This window comes from Capricornis sumatraensis, chromosome 2, assembly GCF_032405125.1.
Source record: "Capricornis sumatraensis isolate serow.1 chromosome 2, serow.2, whole genome shotgun sequence".
In the NCBI taxonomy this organism is placed as follows: Eukaryota; Metazoa; Chordata; class Mammalia; order Artiodactyla; family Bovidae; genus Capricornis; species Capricornis sumatraensis.
The window spans coordinates 43,998,778-44,023,061 of NC_091070.1; the positions used below are offsets into that span (position 1 = coordinate 43,998,778).

Consider the following 24,284-nt stretch of genomic DNA (forward strand, 5'->3'; position numbering starts at 1 on the left):
AGCTTTCTTTACAGTCCAACTCTTACATCCATACATGACCACTGGAAAAACCATAGCCTTGATTAGATGGACCTTTGTTGGCAAAGTAATGTCTCTGCTTTTCAATACGCTATCTAAGCTGGTCATAACTTTTCTTCCAAGGAGTAAGCTTCTTTTAATTTCAGGGCTTCAGTCACCATCTGCAGTGATTTCGGAGCCCCCAAAAATTAAGTCTGACACTGTTTCCACCGTTTCTCCATCTATTTCCCAGGAAGTGATGGGAGTGGATGCCATGATCTTCGTTTTCTGAATGTTGAGCTTTAAGCCAACTTTTTCACTCTCCTCTTTCATCAAGAGGCTTTTGAGTTTCTTTTCACTTTCTGCCATAAGGGTGGTGTCATCTGCACATCTGAGGTTATTGATATTTCTCCCGGCAATCTTGATTCCAGCTTGTGCTTCTTCCAGCCCAGCATTTCTCATGATGTACTCTGCATAGAAGTTAAATAAGCAGGATGACAATATACAGCCTTGACATACTCCTTTTCCTATTTGGAACCAGTCTGTTGTTCCATGTCCAGTTCTAACTGTTGCTTCCTGACAGGCATATAGGCTTCTCAAGAGGCAGGTCAGGTGGTCTGGTATTCCCATCTCTTGAAGAATTTTCCACAGTTTATTGTGATCCACACAGTCAAAGGCTTTGGCATAGTCAATAAAGCAGAAATAGATGTTTTTCTGGAACTCTCATGCTTTTTCCATGATCCAGCAGATGTTGGAAATTTGATCTATGGTTCCTCTGCTTTTCTAAATCCAGCTTGAACTTCTGGAAGTTCACGGTTCATGCACTGTTGAATCCTAGCTTGGAGAATTCTGAGCATTACTTTACTAGCGTGTGAGATGAGTGCAATTGTGTGGTAGTTTGAGGACTCTTTGGCATTGCCTTTCTTTGGGATTGGAATGAAAACTGACTTTTTCCAGTCCTGTGGCCACTGCTGAGTTTTCCAAATTTGCTGGCATATTGAATGCAGCACTTTCACAGCATCATCTTTCAGGATTTGAAATAGCTCAACTGGAATGCCATCACCTCCACTAGCTTTGTTCGTAGTGATGCTTCCTAATGCCCACTTGACTTCACATTCCAGGATGTATGGCTCTAGGTGAGTGATCACACCATTGTGATTATCCGGGTTGTGAAGATCTTTTTTCTACAGTTCTTCTGTGTATTCTTGCCACCTCTTCTTAATATCTTCTGCTTCTGTTAGGTCCATACCATTTCTGTCCTTTATCAAGCCCATCTTTGCATGAAATGTTCCTTTGGTACGTCTAATTTTCTTGAAGAGATCTCTAGTCTTTCCCATTCTGTTGTTTTTCTCTATTTCTTTGCACTGATCACTGAGGAAGGCTTTCTTATCTCTTCTTGCTATTCTTTGGAACTCTGCATTCAAATGGGTATATCTTTCCTTTTCTCCTTTGCTTTTTCCTTCTCTTCCTACATAGCTATTTGTAAGGCCTCCTCAGACAGCCATTTTGCTTTTTTGCATTTCTTTTCCATGGGGATGGTCTTGATCCCTGTCTCCTGTACAATGTCACAAACCTCCGCCCATAGTTCATCAGGCACTCTATCTATCAGATCTAGGCCCTTAAATCTATTTCTCACTTCCACTGTATAATCATAAGGGATTTGATTTAGGTCATACCTGAAAGGTCTAGTGGTTTTCCCTACTTTCTTCAATTTAAGTCTGAATTTGGCAATAAGGAGCTCATGATCTGAGCCACAGTCAGCTCCTGGTCTTGTTTTTGTTGACTGTATAAAGCTTCTCCATCTTTGGCTGCAAAGAATATAATCAATCTGATTTCAGTGTTGACCATCTGGTGATGTCCATGTGTAGAGTTTTCTCTTGTGTTGTTGGAAGAGGGCATTTTCTATGACCAGTGCATTTTCTTGGCAAAACTCTATTAGTCTTTGTGCTGCCTCATTCCATATTCCAAGGCCAAATTTGCCTGTTACTCCAGGTGTTTCCTGACTTCCTAATTTTGCATTCCAGTCCCCTATAATGAAAAGGACATCTTTTTGGGGGTGTTAGTTTTAAAAGGTGAACAGTACTGTTCTAACCCCATGAACAGTATGAAAAGGCAAAATGATAGGATACTGAAAGAGGAACTCCCCAGGTCAGTAGGTGCCCGATATGCTACTGGAGATCAGTGGAGAAATAACTCCAGAAAGTATGAAGGGATGGAGCCAAAGCAAAAACAATACCCAGTTGCTGATGTGACTGGTGATAGAAGCAAGGTCCGATGCTGTAAAGAGTAATATTGCATAGGAACCTGGAATGTCAGGTCCATGAATCAAGGCAAATTGGAAGTAGTCAAACAGGAGATGGCAAGAGTCAATGTCGACATTCTAGTAATCAGCAAACTAAAATGGACTGGAATGGGTGAATTTAACTCAGATGACCATTATATCTACTACTGCAGGCAGGAATCCCTTAGAAGAAATGGAGTAGCCATCATGGTCAACAAGAGAGTCTGAAATGCAGTACTTGGATGCAATCTCAGAAATGACAGGATGATCTCTGTTCGTTTCCAAGGCAAACCATTCAATATCACAGTAATCCAAGTCTATGCCCCAACCAGTAACACTGAAGAAGCTGAAGTTGAACGGTTCTATGAAGACCTACCAAACCCTTTTTAGAACATATACATTACTGTATGTGAAATAGCTAGCTAGTGGGAAGCTGCTATATAACACAAGGAGCCCAATCTGGTGCTCTCTGACAACCTAGAGGGGTGGGGTGAGGTAGTGGGTGGGAAGGTAGTTCAAGAGGGTGAGGACATATGCATACTTATGGCTGATTCACAATGCTGTTATGGCCGAAACCAATACAGTATTGTAAAGCAATTATGATCTAATCAAAAATAAATTTTAAAAATAAAATACAGTAGCTACATAGAGACAGCACATAGTGTACACGCAAGGTGAGAAGTCAGACCAGAGGTACTTGCATAACACCATTAAAAAAAAAGAAAGAAAGGGACAAAAAAAAAAAAGGACTATCCATAAATGAAAGGGTGAAATCAAGAAAAAACCCTCTCTGAAAAGGAGTATGGTAAGGAAGGATTCTCCTGCACCTGGACTCTGAGTGGAGGAAGAAGTCTCTGCTGGGCATCTGCACCCACAAAACAGGTCTCATGAGACCCAAGCACACAATGTATGGTACGACTGCCAAGCTGAGTATTTAGTTTGAATTGGGCATGCCCCCAGGTACCTAGTGGCTCAGACAGTAAGGAATCTTCAGTCAATGTAAGAGACCAAGTTTCAACCTCTGGGTTGGGAAGATCCCCTGGAGAAGGGCATGGCAACCCACTCCAGCATTCTTGCCTGGAGAATCCCATGGACAGAGGAGCCTAGCAGGCTACAGTCCATGGGGTCACAAAGAGTCAGACATGACTGAGAGACTAACACTTTCACTTCCTAGGCACCTGGTAGAAACTATATACACCTTTCCTAGAAGAATGCATACTCAACTCAAGCCTCAAAGCATCCGCACAAATGCACTTGCAGTAAGTATTTCTTCATGAAATATAAAGCCACCTGATTTGGGTATGAAATCCAAAACATCTGAGTTAAAATCCCACCTCCACCTTCTGACTACCTTTGTATTCTCAGGCAAGTTGTGAAACTGCAGTTTACCCTTCTGTAAAACACTTGCCCCATAGCTTTTGAAGGCACAGTTTCTGGTACATAACTGTCAACTACTAGTAGTTGCTATTATAACACAATCGCTGGTTATTACTTTAACAAACAATTACTTGTAAGTTTACTTAGTAACGCAAAATAAATTTGTCACCACCAAGAAGACACTTCTACATCATCCACCACCACCCAACATAACTGAACCATGCTCTAATGCACACTCTGGACAACCCATGAATCAAAAAATGAACCACACTGAAAATTAGAAAAATTTGTATTTAGAATAATAATGAAAATAATACATGTCAAAAATTATGGAATAAAAAACCTTATGGGATAAAGCTAAGCTTAAAGGGACATCTATAGAGTTAAATGTACACATTAGAAACAACAAATGCTGGAAAAAGCAAAGAAACAAAAAATGCTAAACATCCATCTAAAAAGTTTGAGAAAAAAACAGAACCAAACAAATTAATAAAAGAGTAAACAGACATACAATGTATAAGCCTACAAAGCCAAAAGTCAGTTCTTTGAAAAGATTTATAAAATTGATAAATTCTTAGTAAGATGAAAAAAATCATAACATATATATTACAGATATTAAAAAGACATTTTGCACAATTTTACACCAATAAATCTGAAAATTTAGTTAAAACGGGCAAATTCTATATAAACCTAATTTACTAAAACTTACATAAAAAAAGAAATATAAAATCTGAACAGCCCTATAACTATTTAAAAAATTGAATCCCACAAAGGAAACTCCTGGTCCAGATGGCTTCATCAGTACATTTAAGAATAAAACACCAACCTTGCAGAAACCCATTCTATTGACTATATTTTAAATATATATATCCAATTCATTTTATGAGGCCAGCATGACACTGAAATCAAAATCACTACAGGCCATCTCAGAGATATTACATTTTTAGTTCCAGACCACCACAATAATGCAAATACTATCACAATAAAGGGAGTCCACACGAATTTTTTGGTTTCCCAGTGCACACAGAAGTTCCATTTGCACTATACAGTAGTTTATTCAGTGTGCAATGGCATTACATCTTTTAAAATGTACATAGCTTAATTTTAAAATATTTTATTGCTAAAAAAACACTAACCATCATCTGACAACACAGGGTTGACACAAACCTTCAAAGTGCTAAAAAACACATTAACTGCAAAGCCCAATAAAGTAAAGCACAATAAAACCAGGTATACCTGTATAAAAAAGGAAAAAATATTTGCCAAGTCTCACTCTAACAGAGAGCTCTCCTAAATCCTAAATAAAACATTAGCAAAACAAATCCATCAAGGACAACACATTACAACCAAGTTGAGATTATTTCAAAAACACAAGATTTATATAAATAAGTCCAACAAATTTCATCTCACTAATAAAGACAATAAGAAAATAATGACAATATCATTAGATGCACAAAAAGTATTTGCTAAAATTCAACATTTGCTATTTTAAAAATGCTAGCAATCTACAAATCAGAAGGAAACTTGTTTCATCTAAAAAAGAGTATAGTAAGCACCTATGGTAAATATTATACTTAATGGAGACTCTGTGAAAGGTGTCCTTTTGATATTGGTAACAAGGAAAAGATAACCAATCCCAGACCTTTCCTCAATACTATCCTGGAAGTTCTAGATACTAGAGTAAAAAAAGGAAAAGACATTAAAACACTTAAGAGTTAGGAAAGATGAAATAAAACTGTCATTATTCACAAATAATAGAATTATGCACACAGAAAATACAGAAAGATCTACAGAGGACTTGTTAATATTGAGTTTACTAAGACTGCTAGATATAAAGACCAAAATTAATTGCATTTCTATATACAATTATAAAATGATGTCATTTACAACATCAAAAATATCAAATACCTAGGAATGAATCCAACAAAAGATATTTAGGACTGCTGCAAAAAATTATAAAACATTACTAAGAAAAGTAAAAAGATCTAAATAAAGATTATGTCATGTTCATAGATGAGAAGGCTCAACTGTAAAGACGTCAATTCTCCCAAAACTAATCTATAGAATCAATGAAATATCAATTAAAATCACAAGAGGTTTTCTGTTGGTTTTATAAAATTTATCATACTCATTCTAAAGTTTATATGGAAATATAAAGGGCCAAAAGTAGATAGGATAATCTTGAAGAAAAACAAGATGTGAAGATATGTTCTTTCACACATCAAGACAATTTAAAAGCTATAGAAAAAAAGGTGGCATTGCTACAAGGAAAGACCAATGGACCAAAGAAAAGAATTCAGAAACAGAGCCACACTAGTTTGGATATTTGCTTTTGACAAACGTGGCAACACAGAGGCTTTTCAATAAATTTAGCTGCACAACTGGATATCCATATGGAAAAAGTGAAACCTGACCTCTTCGTCAAACCATAGAATTTTTGTAAGTGGATTTTAGATTTAAATGTGGATGACAAAAAATAAAATATCCAGATTTTATCAATGTGATACACCATACTAAAAAAGTAGAATATAAAAACCATATGATAATCTCAATAGATGCAGAAAAAGCCTTTGACAAAATTCAAAGGCTTTTTTGATTTTAAACAACACAAAACTTTTCAAAAAATGGGTGTAGAAGGAATTCTCAACACAGTAAAGGCCATAAATGATAAACCAACAGCAAACATTATTCTAAATGGTGAAAAACTGAAAGCATTCACTCTAAGATCAGGAACAAGACAAGGTGCCCACGCTAACCACTAATATTCAACATAGTTTTGGAAGTCCTAGCTATGGAAATCAGAGAAGAAAAAGAAAGAAAAGGAATCAAGATTGGAAAAGAAGTAAAAACTCTCCCTCTTTGCAGACAACATGATACTGTACATAGAAAACCCTAAAGATACTATCAGAAAATTACTAAGGCTAATCAATAAATTTAGCAAAGCAAAATCAATACATGGAAATCACTTGCATTCCTATACAATAACAGTGAAAAAATCAAAGAAATTAAGGAATCAATCCCATTCACCAATGCAGCAAAAAGAGTAAAATATCTAAGAATAAACCTAGCTAAGGAGACAAAAGAGCTATATTCAGAAAAATATTTAAGACACTGATGACAGAAATCAAAGACAACATAAACAAGTGGAGAGATATTCCATGTACCTAGATTGAAAGAATCAATACTATGAAAATGATTACACTACCAAATGCAATCGACAGATTCAATGCAATCCCTATCAAATAACCAATGTCATTTTTCACAGAACTAGAAGCAAAAATTTCACAATTCTTATGAAAACAAAAAAAACCCTGAATAGCCAAAGCAATCTTAAGAAAGAAGAATAGAGCTGGAGGAATCAACCTTCCTGACTTCGGACTGTAACACAAAGCTACAGTCATCAAGACATTATGGTACTGGAACAAAAACAGAAATGTAGAACAAGGAAACAAGATAGAAATCCCAGAAATAAACCCACACACCTATGGGTACCTTATTTTTGACAAAGAGGCAATAATATACAATGGGGCAAAGACAGCCTCTTCAATAAGTGGTGCTGGGAAAACTAGACAGTTACATGTAAAAAAATGAAATCAGAACCCTTCCTAACACCATACACAAAGATAAACTAAAAGTAGATTAAAGACCTAAATGTAAGACCAGAAACTATAAAACTCTTAGAGAAAAACATAGGCCAAACACTCTATGACATAGATCACAGCAACATCCTCTATGACCCACCTCCTACTGTAATGAAAGTAAAAACAAAAATAAATAAATGGGAACTAATTAAACGCTTTTGCACAGCAAAGGCAACTATAAACAAGATGAAGAGACAACCTCAGAATGGGAGAAAATAAAAGCAAATGAAACAACTGACAAAAGATTAATTTCCAAAATATACAAGCAGCTCACATAAGTCAACACCAGAAAAGCAAACAACCCAATCCAAAAGTGAGCAAAAGACCTAAACAGACATTTCTCCAAAGAAAACATATAGATGGCTAAAAAAAACACATGAAAAGATGCTCAATATCACTCATTATTAAAGAAATGCAAATCAAAACTACAATGAGATATCAGCTCACACCAGCCAGAATGACCATCATCAAAAAGTTTGCAAACAATAAATGCTGTAGAGGATGTGGAGAAAAGGGAACCCCCTTGCACTGCTGGGCTTCTCTGGTAGCTGAGCTGGTAACGAATCTGCCTCTTTTAATGCAGGAGACTCTAGTTTGATCCCTGGGTGGGGAAGATCTGGAGAAGGGATAGGCTACCCACTCCAGTACTTTTAGGCTTCCCTAGTAGCTCAGATGGTAAAGAATCCTCCTGCAATGCCGGAGACCTGGGTTCGATCCCTGGGTTGTGAAGATACTCGAGAAGGGAATGGCCATCCACTCTAGTATTCTTGCCTAGAGAATTCAAGGACAGAGGAGCCTGGCAGGCTACACAGTTCATGGGGTTGCAGAGGGTCAGACACGACTGGTCGACCTGCACTTGCACTGTTAGTGGGAATGTATATTGATACAGCCACTATGGAAGATAGTATGGAGATTCCTTAAAAAACTAGAAATAAAACCACCATATGACCCAGCAATCCCAGAACTAGGCATATACCCTGAGCAAACCAAAATTCAAAAAAGACACATGTACCCCAATGTTCACTGCAGCACTATTGACAACAGCTAGGACATGGAAGCAACCTAGATGTCCATTGACAGATGAAAGGATAAAGAAGCTATAGTACATATATACAGTGGACTATTACTCAGATATAAAAAGAAATGCATCTAAGTCAGTTTTAATGAGATGGATGAACCTAAAATCTATTATATAGAGTGAAGTCAGTCAGAAAGAGAAAAACAAATATTGTATACTAATGCATATATGTGGAATCTAGAAAGATGGTACTGATGAAACTATGTGCAGGGCAGCAATGGAGACAGACAGAGAACAGACTTACAGACTCAGTGCAGGGGTTGCGGGGAGGAAAGGCTGGGATGGATGGGAGAGTAACATAGAAACTTACATTACCATATTTAAAATAGATAGCCAATGGGAATTTGCTTTATGACTCAAGGAACTCAAACCAGGGCTCTGTAACAACCTAGTGAGGTAGGATGAGGAGAGAGGTGGGAGGGAGGTTCAAAAGGGAGAAGACATATGTATACCTATGGCTGATTCATGCTGATGTTTGGCAGAAACAAACACAATACTGTAAAGCAATTATCCTTTAATTAAAAATAAATAAATAAAATATCCAGGTTTAGACCAGAGGTTCTGAGGTCTTCTAACCCAAGGCACCTGCAGATAGAATTCAAGATACAAAAAATATTTTTGATACATCAACTGTATCCTCTCATGCCTTAGCATTTCAGTGAGCCATTTCCAATTGACAGTATCTACATAACTTTGGCTGAGTTTTTCAGAAATTGTAAAAGCTGAGAACCAATGTTCTGCCCTCACTAGCCCTTAACTAATGTGTATATGTGCGATGTGTGTGAAGAGTGTGAGGAACATAATGTTGCAAGAAGCGCTGGCCACCAGAGTTACCCAGAGATTTAAGCCTGTTCATCACCTGTAAATACAGTCTTTTTAAAGCACTTTTACTTCCCTGCCTCAAATCCAGTATATTTCTTTGTGAGCACCACCCATATTAACAACTTGAACTAGAATCCTTGTTTGGGAGTCTGCTTCTTGAGAAACCAAGACCCAGAGATACCAGGAACTTGAGTCAGGGAAAATAATTACTTCTGTATTTTCATAACTGTGAACCGAAGGAATTGCTAAATTTCAGTTATGAATATAAAGAACATACCAAAACGATATTAACAGTATTTGTGACTTTGTGTCTAAAAGAAATCACAGATATGTTACTATTACATGACAGCTCACCTCATGCAAATACCTCCAAATATTCTTTGAAATAGTTATTTATCAGTTTACTACTAAAGTGCACACAATTGCAGTCTTTCTGCCTATGTTACAGAGTCTTCCTGTCTATAATGTCATCAACTATTGAGCAACTGATTAGCTCTGTGCCATATAATTATTCAACCACAAAACAGTTGAGTGTTCTACAACTGAAGATTAACTCAAAGAGCCTTGAGTGAATTCTGATGTTGTTGGAAAACCTATCCTTGCCTTGTGAACTGTAATATGGAAATTTTAATTCCATACACAACTCAAAGTAAATACACTGCATGTGTTCAATTATCATTTTATACTTACAAAATACTACATAAATTTGAAGGAGCATTCATAGAATTAGGTGAAAAAAACTCCTGAAAATAAAATATGTGACAGTAGGAAAAAATTATTTCAAAATTAAAGCTAAAAAAAACCCCAGAATTTAAACAAACAAAAAAACAATGAGGGGGCCCACAGAAAATTAGAGGATCAGTATAGAAGGATCCACATCTGAATAAGGGGAGATTCAGAATGAGAGAAAAGAGAGTATAAAAGGAAGGAGATGACACAAAAGGAATAATATAAAGCAATTCCCCTGAACTGAAGAACATGAGCTTTCAGACTGAATGGGTACATCAAATTACCTACACAAAAAGAGTCTTTATCCCTTATATGTATATATTTGTATGTAAATACTTATAGCTGATTGACCCATTCCACCACATCTTGACATTTCAGAACACCAGGATAAGGGGAAGATTCTTAAAACCTCTACAAGCTGGATGGAGCTGGGAGAGCAGGGTCTTAATGGCACTGTACCTCTCAAACAGCAACACTGGAAGGCAACAGAACCATGACATTTAAAATTCTCAAGGAAAATTAGTTCCCACAAAATTCTATGCCCAATCAAATAAAGCATAACAGCAGAAGAAAGAAGTGCTCAGATTTGAGAGGCCTCTAACGTGTTTTTTTCCCATTCATCTTTTCTCAGGAACCTACTAGAGGATATCTGCATCAAAACAAGGAAACAAGATAAATGATGCTAAGAAATAGAGAATTTAAGAAAGGAGATGGGCAGAGAATCCCCTGAGGTTAGTAGAAGAAAATCCTGAACTGAGAGCTCTATATTAGACTCCAAGAGTAACTAAGTCAGACTGAGCAACTAAGCCAGAGCAAAGAGAATACATGTTTCCAGGATACCTTCTACCGGGAATTATACTGAGAGGAGATGCAAAGAACGTCAGAGGTGTGAGGGATGAATTAGGTATACAGAAAACTAAGCAAACAGTAAAACATATTATTAACACCAAAGTAATTATTCCATGAAGAACCTCTTACACACTCTTAATAATGTGCATAATAAATACTGGTTTTCCAAAATATTATGAGACACTTAGAGCAAAAAGATAGGAGGAAAGGAAGTGAATACACATATGTATGGTTAAGTGGAGATGGAGTTGGAGACATCAGCTAGAGAACTAGTCTCAGCCTCCATAGTAGTGAGGCCAGAGATGATACATAAAACCAAAAAGAAAAATAATAATAATTAAACAATGGGAGCATAAGCAAATTACTTAAGAATATGGAAAGAAGTATTTAAATATGCAGTTTTACAAATCACTGCCTCTAGGACACAGGAATTAAGAGTGGGAAGAAGGGAGTGCATCTTTTCACTGCAAATCTAGTAGTATTATTTTACTTTTTAAATTATGCATATATGCTATTTTTTAAACATACAAATTATTTTTAAAAACCGTAAATTTTTGCAATGGTCAAATAATAAAAATTATAGCCACTATTTCTCAAATGCTAACTGCCTATGGGAGACATATCAGATATTTCACAAAGCTATCACCTATTCCTCAGGCCAGCTTTGTAATGTAGGATCCTTCCAATTTTACAGATGAAAAATCGGAAAATGAGAATGAGTGAGGAATATTTCTAATTCTTTTGTTTTTTCCTGTTTATGTATTGTTTGTTCCTTTACCTTTCCAGCAGTAGCAAAATATTCACCATCAGGGGACCACTCCATCAAATGTACAGATACTGAGGTTCTAAAAAGACAAAGTTAAACAGTTAGCATTTTTAAAATCTAGAACACCTTTTATATATATATATATATATATATAAATGGTCAAAATAAGATTTTTCATAACATCAAACAAGAGTGTTTTCACCTCTCTAAAAATAAGTCTAAATATTTCCCCTCCCTAAAAATACAAATTAACTCATTAAAACCAACCCAAGGGTCACTGTGGGGATCCAAAGAATGCAATTAACATGCTTAAATGATATCACAACCTACATGCTCCACCAACATCTTAATGCAACATTTTAAAAACTGAGCTCATCACCTTCCCTGGCTAGTTGGATCCCTTCATATAATCTGCGTTGTCAATGGTACAGCCATCCTTTCACCACATCTTCCCATCTATAGTTTATGCATTAATGAATAATTCCTTTATGTCAACCTTCTCAACCCAAGTCCTGAGGTTATTAACTATGAAAATATCTTCATTTTTTTTTAACAATCTATTGTAGCACATATTAGAGGATGATGTTATAATGGGTTTTGGTCAGAAAAAGTCTATTTTCTAGGCTTCTAAGATCATTATGAAAAGAACTTTGTTTAGAAAGCATTTTTTAAATTAATGAACAACAGAGTGAGACACTAACTTGCACTGCCAGATGCACTTCCAATCATTTAAAACAGGAAGAATTTTATTATTGATTTCTTCCTCCTCTTCCAGAATGTCATCTCCTGGAGGAGCCCACAGCTGAAGAGCATCAGTTGCTGTCAACAATCTGTTATCTGAAAATTAAAGAATGTTCTGTAATAAGCAAGGATTATCTGGAGAAATAAATGCACATGAGGGCGTCTGCTCCAGTCTATAAACTGTTCTGTGAAAAATAAGCAAAACTGTCTATGAAAAACACTTGTAGAGTATATCTACTTAAAAAGTTGCATGAATCCACTAGATAAGAAAACTTGAGAGAAATCTGAGAACAACAACAACAAAAAAGCCTACAGAGACATTGTCTATCAGGTAAAATCGAGGAAAAAAAAAAAAGGCAAAGTAGAATAACAAAACAAACCCCAAAAAACTCTGATATATACAACACAGGATATTCTCTGGCTATAAGACATAACTAAAGATTAATAAAATTTGTTTTTCTACATCGACTATTAAAATTACCTTCATTAACTGTGAATGTAAAAAGGGACAATAACCATCATTATTATGTTTCTAATCTTTCAATATTAAAGACAATAATTTCTTGAAATACAAATAACAAAGTGAGATAGGTTTTTTAATCTTGTTTCATTCCTGATTTGATTTCTTAATAAATAGAATAAGAGTAAAGAGCAGCACATTAACTAATGAAACAAATCATCATTGTTTCTCGGAACAAAACATTCAAAAGTAGGGGGGGAAGCACAGGACTAATAGTAAATTAAGCACTATACAAAGCAGTGTGTATGAAAAAGGAAAAAGTACACTCATTCAGTAGCAAAAAAAAAAAGAATATTACTGATTATTTTCTTATTGTGGGAGGCTATATCACATTGTAATCATACACTTAAAACAAACTATTAACTTTCCATAATTTCTAAAGATAATTGCTAAATACCTTGAGGGTCCCATGCTAAGTTGTATGTCACGGAACTCAAAAAAAACTGCCCAGTTTTAAGCCACTGACACTTGAGTTGCTGAAATACACAGAGAAAGAAAAAAAAGAAAAAGATACGTTTTCAAAATAATATCCACAAACACTACCATATTATCATCTTCTTCAACTTAAGACTTTATGATCTGAAACAAAGATATAAATATTTCACTATTATTTTCAAAATACTGTTTTAAAAATCATTTACAGTGGTTCAACTTACTATTCTACTATATAAAGCTGTTTGCCATGCCCAGTCAAAGCATGTCTCCCAGGCTTCCTTCCTTGTCTATAAGCACATTCTTATTCCTAGGGTATCTTTTCTTCTCTACCTGCACACTCCTACAGTTACATCAATAACTAGCGAAACCGTTACCTCTCCAGTGAAGCCTCTTCTGACATTTTGGCAGCACTCAGAGCAATTTTTACTTGCATTATACCACTGTTAACAACCCACTCCAGAATTCATGACTGGAGAATCCCATGGACAGAGGGGCCTGGAGGGCTAAAGTCCAGGGGGTAGCAAAGAGTCAGATACAATGGAAGCGATTTAGCACACACGCACCATGATAACGCTGATCAGACTGAATTATCTGCTTATATGTCTGACTCTCCTATTACACGGTAACTCTTCAAGGGCAGGAATTATGCCATAATAAGCTTTGTGTACTGACTGTGGTAATGACTAGTACACAGATGCTCAATAAACATTTGTAAAAACAAAGCAAATGCACATTAGAATGAAGTGCAAATTAACATCATCTGCTGGCATCAAAGTCTAAAATAAAACTAGGTCTACCCTGATAGCTCAGTTGGTAAAGAATCCAGCTGCAATGTGGGAGACCTGGGTTCGATCCCTGGGTTGGGAAGATTCCCTGGAGAAGGGAAAGACTACCCACTCCAGTATTCTGGCCTGGAGAATTCCATTGACTGTGCATGGGGTCACAAAGAGTCGGACATGACTGCGTGACTTTCACTTTTTCCTTCAACCTTTCAAAAAGTCAACAAATTTAAACTAGGTAATACATAAAACCCACAAAGCTGACATATATATATTTGAGTAATCTGCATCCTATTTTCTTACTGTTTTCACTCTAAAGTATAGAAAGAAGATTTAAAATCTAAAAGCCAAAGGCCTTTCACATGAAATACAGTAAAAAAAGTTTAGCTATTTCTTTGCAGTAGACAAACATAAAATGTACTTTCATGAAAGTATGGTGCAACGTAAAGCCGTGTCAAGGCTTTTTATTAGGCAAGTTATATATTAATTGCTTGGCAAGTATAATTTAATAAATGATAATACCCTAATTATAATACCTTAAAAATATTTTTAACAATTAAATAATTTATTCAAGATTTCATGACTATCAAGAAGTGGAATTTTAAAATACAACTACAAAACCTGAATTTCAGTATATATATAAAATATATATATATAAATTTTTATATTTTTTAATTAAGGAAAAGGTTATTTCTTAAACCCTATCCCTACTAGCCCAACAAGTCACAATAGTATTTTAAATACTGTTCAACAGATCTATTTTAAAATAATAATTAAATCTTCCTAAAACTGGAGCTATCCCTAGTATTCTTTCCTTTAATATTTTCTCAGAGTATAACCTGTGGACCAATTACAAAGCAAAAATTTTGGAAGTGAGGTCTGGAATCTGAATTTTTTTCCTTTTTTAAAATTTTTATTTTATATTGGAGTACAGTTATTTAGCACATTGTGTTAGTTTCAGGTGTACAGCAAAGTGAATCAGTTATACATATACATATATTTTTTTCAGATTTCTTTCCATATAGGTTATTACAGAACACTGAGTAGAGTTCCCTATGTTACACAGTAGGTCCTTGTTGATCATCTATCTTATATAGATTAGTGTGTATAAGTTCATCTTAAACTCTTAATTTATACTTTCCCCCTATCTTTTCCCTGTGGTAACTGTAAGTTTGTTTTTGAAGTTTGAGTCTCTCTCTGTTTTGTAAGTAAGTTCATTTGTATCATTTATTCACTTAATCTGAATTTTTAAATATGTACTCCAGATGACTCTTAAGTACCCAAAACTTTGATATGTATTTCATAACACTATTAGAGGGAAAATACTGATATAATTTGTACTTCCGAAAAGAAATGTAATATTAACATACATACATTTAATGAAAAATATCAAAACCACTTATTTACTGCATTTAATAATATAATATTTTTTTAATTACTGGTAAATATGACAAGAAGTGAAATCCTGGCATTCAGATTTCACACTGGCAGTTGAAAATATATCTCAGATGGTGAAGTCCCAATGCATATAGTAATTTTAAATTTTTTAAAGCATTCTACCCATATTGGATTTTCTGAGCATTACATAACATAAAATATAATTCAATGCCCAAAGAGTAGAAGTAATGTTCCAGATACTGTTCTAAGTACTTGAGAGGCATCAGTGAGCTAAAGTAACAAAGCTCCCTACCCTCATGGAGCTTACATGGAGCTTACATTACTTACTAAATGGTAATCTATAAATAAATAAACAAGGTTAAGTGCTATGGAAAAAAAGTTAAAAACAGAAGGACAGGCAGGTTAGAATGAAGGTGGGAGAAGCAAGTGGCAATTCTGACAGTCAACTCACATCCCACTGAAAAGGTACCACTGAACAAAAACTTAAAGGGCCTGTAAGAGCTGGCCCTGGAGCTATCTAGAGAAAGAGGGACATTCCAGACAAAAGAACAACCAATGTAAAGGCCCTAAAATGGGAGGGCAACTATCCATACAGTGAAAATGCCACTATGGCTGGAGTGACCAGAGAGGACAAAAATAGGAGATGAGCTCTGAGAGGTAATAAATGGGAACAGTTGCGGGGGCAAGATGAGGGGTGGAGGAAGAACTGTGGTCCATTCTAAGAATTTCTGGCTTTAAATGTGAGAAATATGAAGCCATAGAAGAGTTTTTAGCAGAAAAGTGTCATGATCTACTCTGCTAAGAGAAGAGGCAAGGGATATAGATATTAGACAAGAGACTAATCTAGTTATCTAGATAAGAAATAATAAATAAGAGTTCAACTAGGGTAGATCCCAATTAACAAGGCAATCTCAATTAGGAATACTCTAGAAAACTGAGTTTCTAAAAGGCCTAGGGATATATTTCCAGTGAACGTAAAAGATCTTACCATAAATCACCAGACTAACTTCACACTGATAGTCCAGCCCACCTTCAGCACCTGCTCCTAAGGAGCTCTTTACTGCTGTCAACTGGATTCCAAACTCAATTATATAATTTTTCTACTACCATTTAATACTTACACAATTTCTCTTATGAGAATTTATGCCCAAGGGCTCAAAAATACAAACAGCATTACCATATGAAGCTGCAATCTAAAAGAGAATAAACAAAGCATTAATATTTAAGGAAAAAAGAAAACAAAAATAACTTCCTTTTTACAATAATGTGTAAACTGATTGCATGCAATCTGAATACAGTATTCATGGTTTATTCTTTTCCATAAATATAACTGGAAAAGTCCTGGACTTAAGAATCTCTTCTCTGTTCAAAAATTCAGCAGGCTTTATTTCACGTATCAAATATAAGGCTGACCTATTCAAAGAAATCATCTTTTCCTATAAAAATTTCATTTTTAAATACAGAAATAAATTTTACTAACAAAGTAAAATTTACTTACAGTCCAGTGAAAATACTATTAAAACCATGAGAAGTAGAAAAAGACATCAAAGAGCAACAGGTATTAAAAATATATCAAAAAAATGACATGAACTATACCATCAAACAAAGAAACAAAAACTACCAATTGGGAACACCATGGAGAAGGAATAGAAAAAAGGGACTGGCGAGAAACCAGAGAGACATTCTGCAACTCGAGGATAAACAACTGATGCGGACATCTCCAACGAACTTAAGCCAAGGGTCTGGGGGCCAAGAGGACTTTGTTCCAGGTCACACACCTAAGAAGACACACAAATTCCTCTTTCCCTAGGAGCTATCAGTGCCTATTCTCTAGTAATTCCTTGAAAGCCAGTTCCCAGTTTATCCTCCTGTTGGCAAGAGAGAATCAATTGCAGGGAACAGACCAAAAACCCTCTCTTCTCACACCTCTGGGTCTATGAGTTAACCTATAAAGCTAAATTAGGCATTAGTTTTTAAGATCAACTAAAAAGATCCACTCTGATTTCAGGGCACTCTAATGCAAAAAAAAAAAAGTTAATTTTTAATTGTTATTCAATATCTAACACTCTTTTCAAGAAAAAGCTTTCCCTCCACAATGGTAGGAGGACAGCTACTTAAAATGCCTGGCTAAGGTAACACTCAGGTGAAAGTGTTATGAATGATCACATTCAACATGTAGATGAATGAATGAACAAATGGTTATCATGGCTTGATACAAAGTCCTAAATTGAGAGTAATCATCACAAGGACTGGGGATAAAGAAAATTTTAAAAGATGGCAATAAAAGACAATGAATCAGGGATGTCCCAACTTGGTCTTCTTTACCTCCAACCAGGTTAGAAAAAGTAAAATCACACTTATGAAAACCAAGGTCTTCTATATTAAAAACAAAACAAAACAAAACAAAACTTTGCTCCCAGAGAATCTGCTTATTCTTATTATCACCAGCACATAAATAACTTTTTAAAACGCATCTCTGACAACTATCATAACAGCTCTAGGCAGGTTTAAAGTTACCACACTTGGCATAGGGAGATAAGCAATGAAAAATTAATGAGAAATCTGACACTGAGTGTTTTCTAAAAAGTAAATAATACTTAAGGAGAACAAATAGGGAAAAAAAATCAGAAAAGCAAGAAACAAGTATCAGAAAACACCAGGAAATTCAGTGTTTTATACTATGTCAGTTTTTTTTTTATACTGGATTGTCATATTATTCATACAAATATTAAAGCTTGATACAAACAGGAAGGTAGGATGATGTGGTACCCAGCAGGTGGGCAGGGGTAGAAATGGTATAATAACTGTAATTTATTGTTTGGTATAAATTTACATTACTATGTAGCACCATAAATATTCTGATTAAACATATATTTCATAAAATTTGTTATTACTAGTAAATACAAATTTCTAGAACACTAAAACTATTACAGGAAAAATATCATTCTTATATTCTCATAGAAACATTTAACTCTGCTACATAACACTGGCCTTAAAGAACTGCTAAAATATACAGCATAAATGCTATATTTACTTTACATATAATCAAAATTTGAGGTATATCATGTTTGAAATTTGGGGAGAGAGCAACAAATGATGAAATTTGAATAATTTTAAAATAAATTCTCTGTTCAACATCTGAATGTATGAGCTTTAATATTCAAATAACAAAGTTTCATTAAATCAACAAACTTTACAAAGAGTCAGTTATATGACAAATTTTATACTAGATGTTAACAACTTGCTACATTTCTTGATAAAAATCTGACATTACTGTAATTTGAGAGAGATAAGGTATGCTAGGTATAGAAGATAAAAGTTTACTTTCCTGCTCCTGGCATAATAGCTGCCAGAATTATCAACTGGCAGAATATCAATAGGTACAGGAATGTGAAGCCTGCAGATCTTTTAAGACAGTATATACAGGAAGAACAATTATCACTTATCAGCTTAACAGTTGTTCCTAATTTGTATACAACCTATCATTACCCTTTGCTACTAATAGCCACCTAAGCAAGGTATACTAGTAATTAGAAAATGTAGGCAAGCCTTGTATAGAAGCATAAGAATATTCTCTGAGATAGTTAAATATATTAAAAGATGATATTTAATAAAGTAAATAAATCCCTTACTCTTCCATGTTGGTTAGAACACTCCACACAGCTGACTTGGATGTTTCCATGCTTAGCACCAGGGATGATCTGCACACATTCAAAGTCACTTGCCAAAATAACAATATCACAGCCTGATCCATACGCCTAAAAACAAAAGTTTTATATTATGTAAAATATGTAACTTGTGAATTATTATTAGTTTATCTTCATTTTTGTTGCTATTGCAAAGGATACTATGATATATCTTACAAATATAGTTAATGTAATATTAAAAATATCAATTTCCAAATCAGAACATTAAAAGTCACACCAAAGGCATGACACACCATACATTATCATTCAATAACTGCTAACTAACAGGAAAAAAGGTTCTTCCAGGTCTTAAACATTACAGCCTCCATACCTCATTAATCCTTTTGTTTGGAATTTCTCTCTGATGCTCATCTCAGAGATGAATGAGACCCTAAAAAATAAAACCTTCATCTGAGAGTAATAAGGCATTGAAGGCTGCAATTGTGTTCCCAGGGTTCAAACCAGGCTTCAGGAAGATCAAGATAGAAATCAGATGCATTTTCCAACACAATTCCACATGGCTTAAAGAGCTAGTTAAATAGACATGAACCCCTGAGGCAGAATTACATGTACTACAGGCAAACACTAACCAAACTCAACTGCCTAAATAAATCCATGATGAAGCCTGCTTGCCCCCTCCCCTCAAGCATAGATAAAGAGAGGCACAGAGACAGAGACACACACAGACAGGGAGGAAACCAATTCAAAGTGGCTACACACACACACATTTAAACAAAATAAAAAACAAACCAATATATAAAATGTGACAAATATTTGCTATGGAAAACAAAGCACAAAGTCAAGTTCCTGGAAAATTCCCTTGTTCAACAGAACTATACTGAGCAAAACCACATTATTTCTTCCTATTGCCACACTTCTTGGTGTGTGCTATTCCTGTTTTGCAACTTTGTGAATTTTATGATGACACAAAGGGCAGAGGATGGGGACATTTTTCTTTTTGTTCCAAACTCAACTTACAAGTAAATATTCAAAACACCTAGCAAGATAATTCTCAAATTTAAAAGCACCATAAATATAAGGTTTATGAGGTGTTTCCCGCCCCCCCACCATTTCTACAGCCTTAAGCAATATGGTCACATCCTGCAAAATATAGATATCCAGTAGCCACGGCTGATAGCTGTTAACACCTAAGCCAGTGAGTTCCACATACAGCTAGCTGTTAATGAAAGAGGGAACTGAAGGTAAAGACCAGAGAGAAAGACAGACACTATTTCTACCTGTTACCAAAACTTCCAATGTTACCAAAACCACCTAGGGAACTTGTTAAACATACAAATTGCTTGGTCCCACCTAAGACTTCTCTAACTACTATAAGCTATCTTCAACTCCTGTGTTTATGTGTACCAAAAAGTTTCCCAAATGGAAAAACAAAAACAGAATTTTAAGCACAGGAACTATGGGGGAAAAAAATCACTCACAGGAGGAAATAACTACTTATACTCTCCCAGACAAGGCAGATTTGCCACACTATACATTCGAGAAAGCTAAACTGATTGGTAATAGTACAGGCAGAAAAGTCTTTACACTTACATTATTAAAATAACAAAAATAATCTTACCCTTAAACATTTCACAATTTCCAAAGTGCTTTATAGCATTACCTCAGCAAAGCAGACTGATGGTAAGAGCAAACCTTGACAGAGACTGGAATCACCACAGGCAGGGTTTTCAATGTTTGTTTTGCAGTACTACGTGATCTTAAGCAAGTTACCAAAGTTCTCTGAGCTTTTCCTTGTGGTAAAATGGAAGAAACAGTACTTACCTCATAGGATAATAGAATTAAAGTAGAAACTCTATCTACAGTGCTTAGCACACATCACTCATTAAAGAAACAAAACAGTGCATGATGTCCCAAGTTTGGGCTAGCAACTGGGAATACAAAAACCCAAGATGTGGTCCCAGTGAGTCTAACAGGGAGATCACCTAGTGAATCACCAATCACAATTAAAGGATGAACTGCCACAACAGAGAGAGATGTGTTAAAGTTACTCGCAGAAGACAAAAGGCATTTAATAAACATTAGGTCACTCCCTCTTTCACCTTTGCAACAAACCTGAAAGGAAGAGACTATCATTATATAAATAAAGATTCAAGTTCATTTATTTTCCCAAAATTATACAGTAAGTGGAAGATATTCAAATTCAGGTCCTTATAATTCTTATGTTCTTTTCCCCTACATGACATGTCAAAGAGACATGAAATAGTTCAGATAAGTCTCCTCTGGAAGATGGGCCATCCCCAGCAACTGCTGCTCCGGACCTGGGCTCCTGCTGCTCAGTCACTGAAGAGGACTTTTACTTCTCCCTAGATGGCCGTAACTGCCTGACCTTTACTACAGGACATGTACCATGCTCCTTAGCAGTAGAGAATCTTGCCATCTTTCTGAACTGCAATAGTTCTCAAACCTGGCTGCATCAAAACCACCTAGGGAACTTGTTAAACATACAAATTGCTTGGTCCCACCTAAGACTTACTAAATGAGAATCTTCATGGGTAAAAGAATTTGGCAATATCTATCAAAATTAAATACAACATACTCTTTGATTAGACAAGTCCTTATTTTACTATAAGCATACTTACAAAGTTTGCCAAAATATATAGAGAAGGATATTCACTGCTTCATTATTTAAAGCAGCAAAAACTGAGAATACCATCTATCAGTAGGAACCAGTATTTTGGTCATTTGATGTGAACAGCTGACTCATTGGAAAAGTCCCTAATTCTGGGAAAGACTGAGGGCAGATGGAGAAGAGGGCATCAGAGGATGAGATGGTTGGACAACATCATTGAAGCAATGGACATGAGTTGAATCTGAGCAAACTCCGGGAGGTGGTGAAGGACAGGGAAGCTTAGCGTGCTGCAATCCATGGGGTTGCAAAGAGAGGGACATGACTGGGCGAGTGAACAACATCATCATCAGTAGAGAACTGGTTAAATAAATTAATGAATATCCATAGAGTAGAATACTACACCATCACTAAAAGTTTAGGGAACACTGGTCTAAAACAGACTCAAATCCTTTATCAAATTAGTAATTAACCAACGTAACAGAACAATAATGTGTGGCACTAGGCTCCTGTGGAACCACACCTGGGTAACGCCTACTATTTTATATAATATCCATGGTCATGGCTAAAATGGAACCCATGAACTACTGCACACACAGAGGTGGAAAAGTACAGAAGAAGTTGAATATTATAATTCTTTACCTTTCTCCAAAGAGTCTAAAGTGCACATAGCCCCCAAGTATGGAAGGACAGAGGACTCATCAGTCACTACTGAGTTACATGCATTCTAATTACATGAAGGCTCACAAGATTTTATATACATGTGTGTTTATCTGGTTGCTACTATACTGAAAGGTCCATCAGAGCAAGGATCAGGTTCTTGCTTACCACGGTAGTCCCAGCACCGAGCACATAAGCAGCCCTCAATAGATACAGATACCTGTATAACAAATAAATGATTCAAAATCATCCTAATTTCTGGGTCCAGATGTCTATGTACCTGGAAACTTGGTTAAAGAATATGGAGTTCAGACAGTTAATATAAACTAATAATTTGGCCAAGTTTATGATGGTAGCTATACAAAGAAAGAGATCTTGGCTCATCTTCCAATCTAATAGCATCATGGATTTAGAAGACCCACCAGAAGGGAATCTATCAAAGCCTTCCTTAATTATTTACCATCTATTGAATACCCTCTATGATCTGGCAGTCTGCTAGGGGCTTTATGAACATTATATCTTCACAGGCCCCCTTTCAAAGATGGAGAAACCAAGGCCCCGAAAGGATAAGTGACTCTCCCAAGTTCACAGTGAGGATTCATTTGTGTCATAATAAAGCTCCTTCTCTTTCCAGTGCATCACCCCAACTCTCTGCCATTAAGATGTCTTAAAGGCCTATGTACATCTTTGTGAAAAGTGAAAGTTACTCAGTCATGTCTGACTCTTTGCAAGCCCATGGACTGTATAGAATTCTCCAGTCCAGAATACCAGAGTAGTAGCCTTTCCCTTCTCCAGGGGATCTTCCCAGTCCAGGGATTGAACCCAGGTCTCCTGCATTGCAGGCAGATTCTTTACCAGCTGAGCCACAAGGGATTGCAATCCCAAGTATAATTTCCCGCAGCACCTATCTTAGACCAGCAACTAAGAAGGTTTATACAAAATCTATAATTATTCAAGAGATTTCCACTCTTTCAATTTTAGATCAAATGCAATTTTTTTCCATTTTTCTTTATCAGAATTCAGTTTTACCAGAGGAAGAATTTAGAGTGCAGGAGGAAAAGCAAGTACTCACTGGGACTAGAAGCAAATACTAACACAACTCCAGAGAGTACAGGATGTGGACTCCTTTGTACTAGGTAAATAAATCTCTCTGACTTGGCCAAACATAAACTAGCTACTCCACATGTGGTAGAGAGGTCACAGGATCATTACAGGGAAGCAGGAAAATGGGCACTAAGCCCTTTCTCGAACAAATGGAATCCCTTAACTAACTTCATCTTCCCTTGGGTTCCTGGGAGAACCATCCCTATGCCACAGCACCATATACCAGTATGTGTAACAGTATGATCTACAAAATATTTTATCCCTAAGTCAAGGATATGATTTGTCCAGACACAAGGATGAAGTCCAAGAAAAGAGGAAGAGTCTTAAAAAGCATCTTTTCCTTCTATTCATGTGGGAGTTTCTTTTATGGAAGGACTAAACTGTCCTTATGATGATAAAAATAACTACTATAACTAAGAGATAATTGTGTAGCACCAGTTCTTACGGCAATGACATGCTCTAAAAATATCAACCCTCACTTCTTTTAACCTTACTTTTGGAGACCAAATCCATCCCATGAGGAAAGAGAAAAGTAGTCTCCTCTCTGAGCACCGAAACTAACTTTCCAACCTGGCTGAACTTTTCAACCTGAGTCTAATGTGTGTGAGTCAGTCATAGTTGATCTGGAGAGGTCTCTGAAATCCTGCAAATAATATTTAAAGTCAAGTGAATATTCCCGGGGTCCATAAATCTCCTTTGTCTTAAAGAATCTCTTCCTTAGACAAAGTGTTATATTACCACAAAATTATTACATGGAAGCTAAAAACTTGTGTATTTGTTATTACCAAGATTCTATGTTTTTAGTTGTGATGCCCAAAATTTCATTAGGAGTCC

The 24,284-nt window shown here is 35.8% G+C and overlaps 1 protein-coding gene across 6 annotated transcripts in view; it reads right to left on the minus strand.

The window, feature by feature from the left end:
• The window catches only part of DMXL2 (Dmx like 2), a 171,298-nt gene that overhangs the window by 118,966 nt on the left and 28,048 nt on the right, over positions 1 to 24,284 (minus strand). For all 6 annotated transcript variants that reach the window (XM_068965082.1, XM_068965081.1, XM_068965079.1 and 3 more), the window contains exons 2-6: positions 19,046 to 19,171; positions 16,535 to 16,606; positions 13,199 to 13,277; positions 12,242 to 12,377; positions 11,553 to 11,619 (exon numbers count right to left, since the gene is read on the minus strand). In XM_068965082.1, coding sequence (XP_068821183.1) covers positions 11,553 to 11,619; positions 12,242 to 12,377; positions 13,199 to 13,277; positions 16,535 to 16,606; positions 19,046 to 19,171 — 480 coding nt within the window. The remainder of the gene's footprint in view (positions 1 to 11,552; positions 11,620 to 12,241; positions 12,378 to 13,198; positions 13,278 to 16,534; positions 16,607 to 19,045; positions 19,172 to 24,284) is intronic.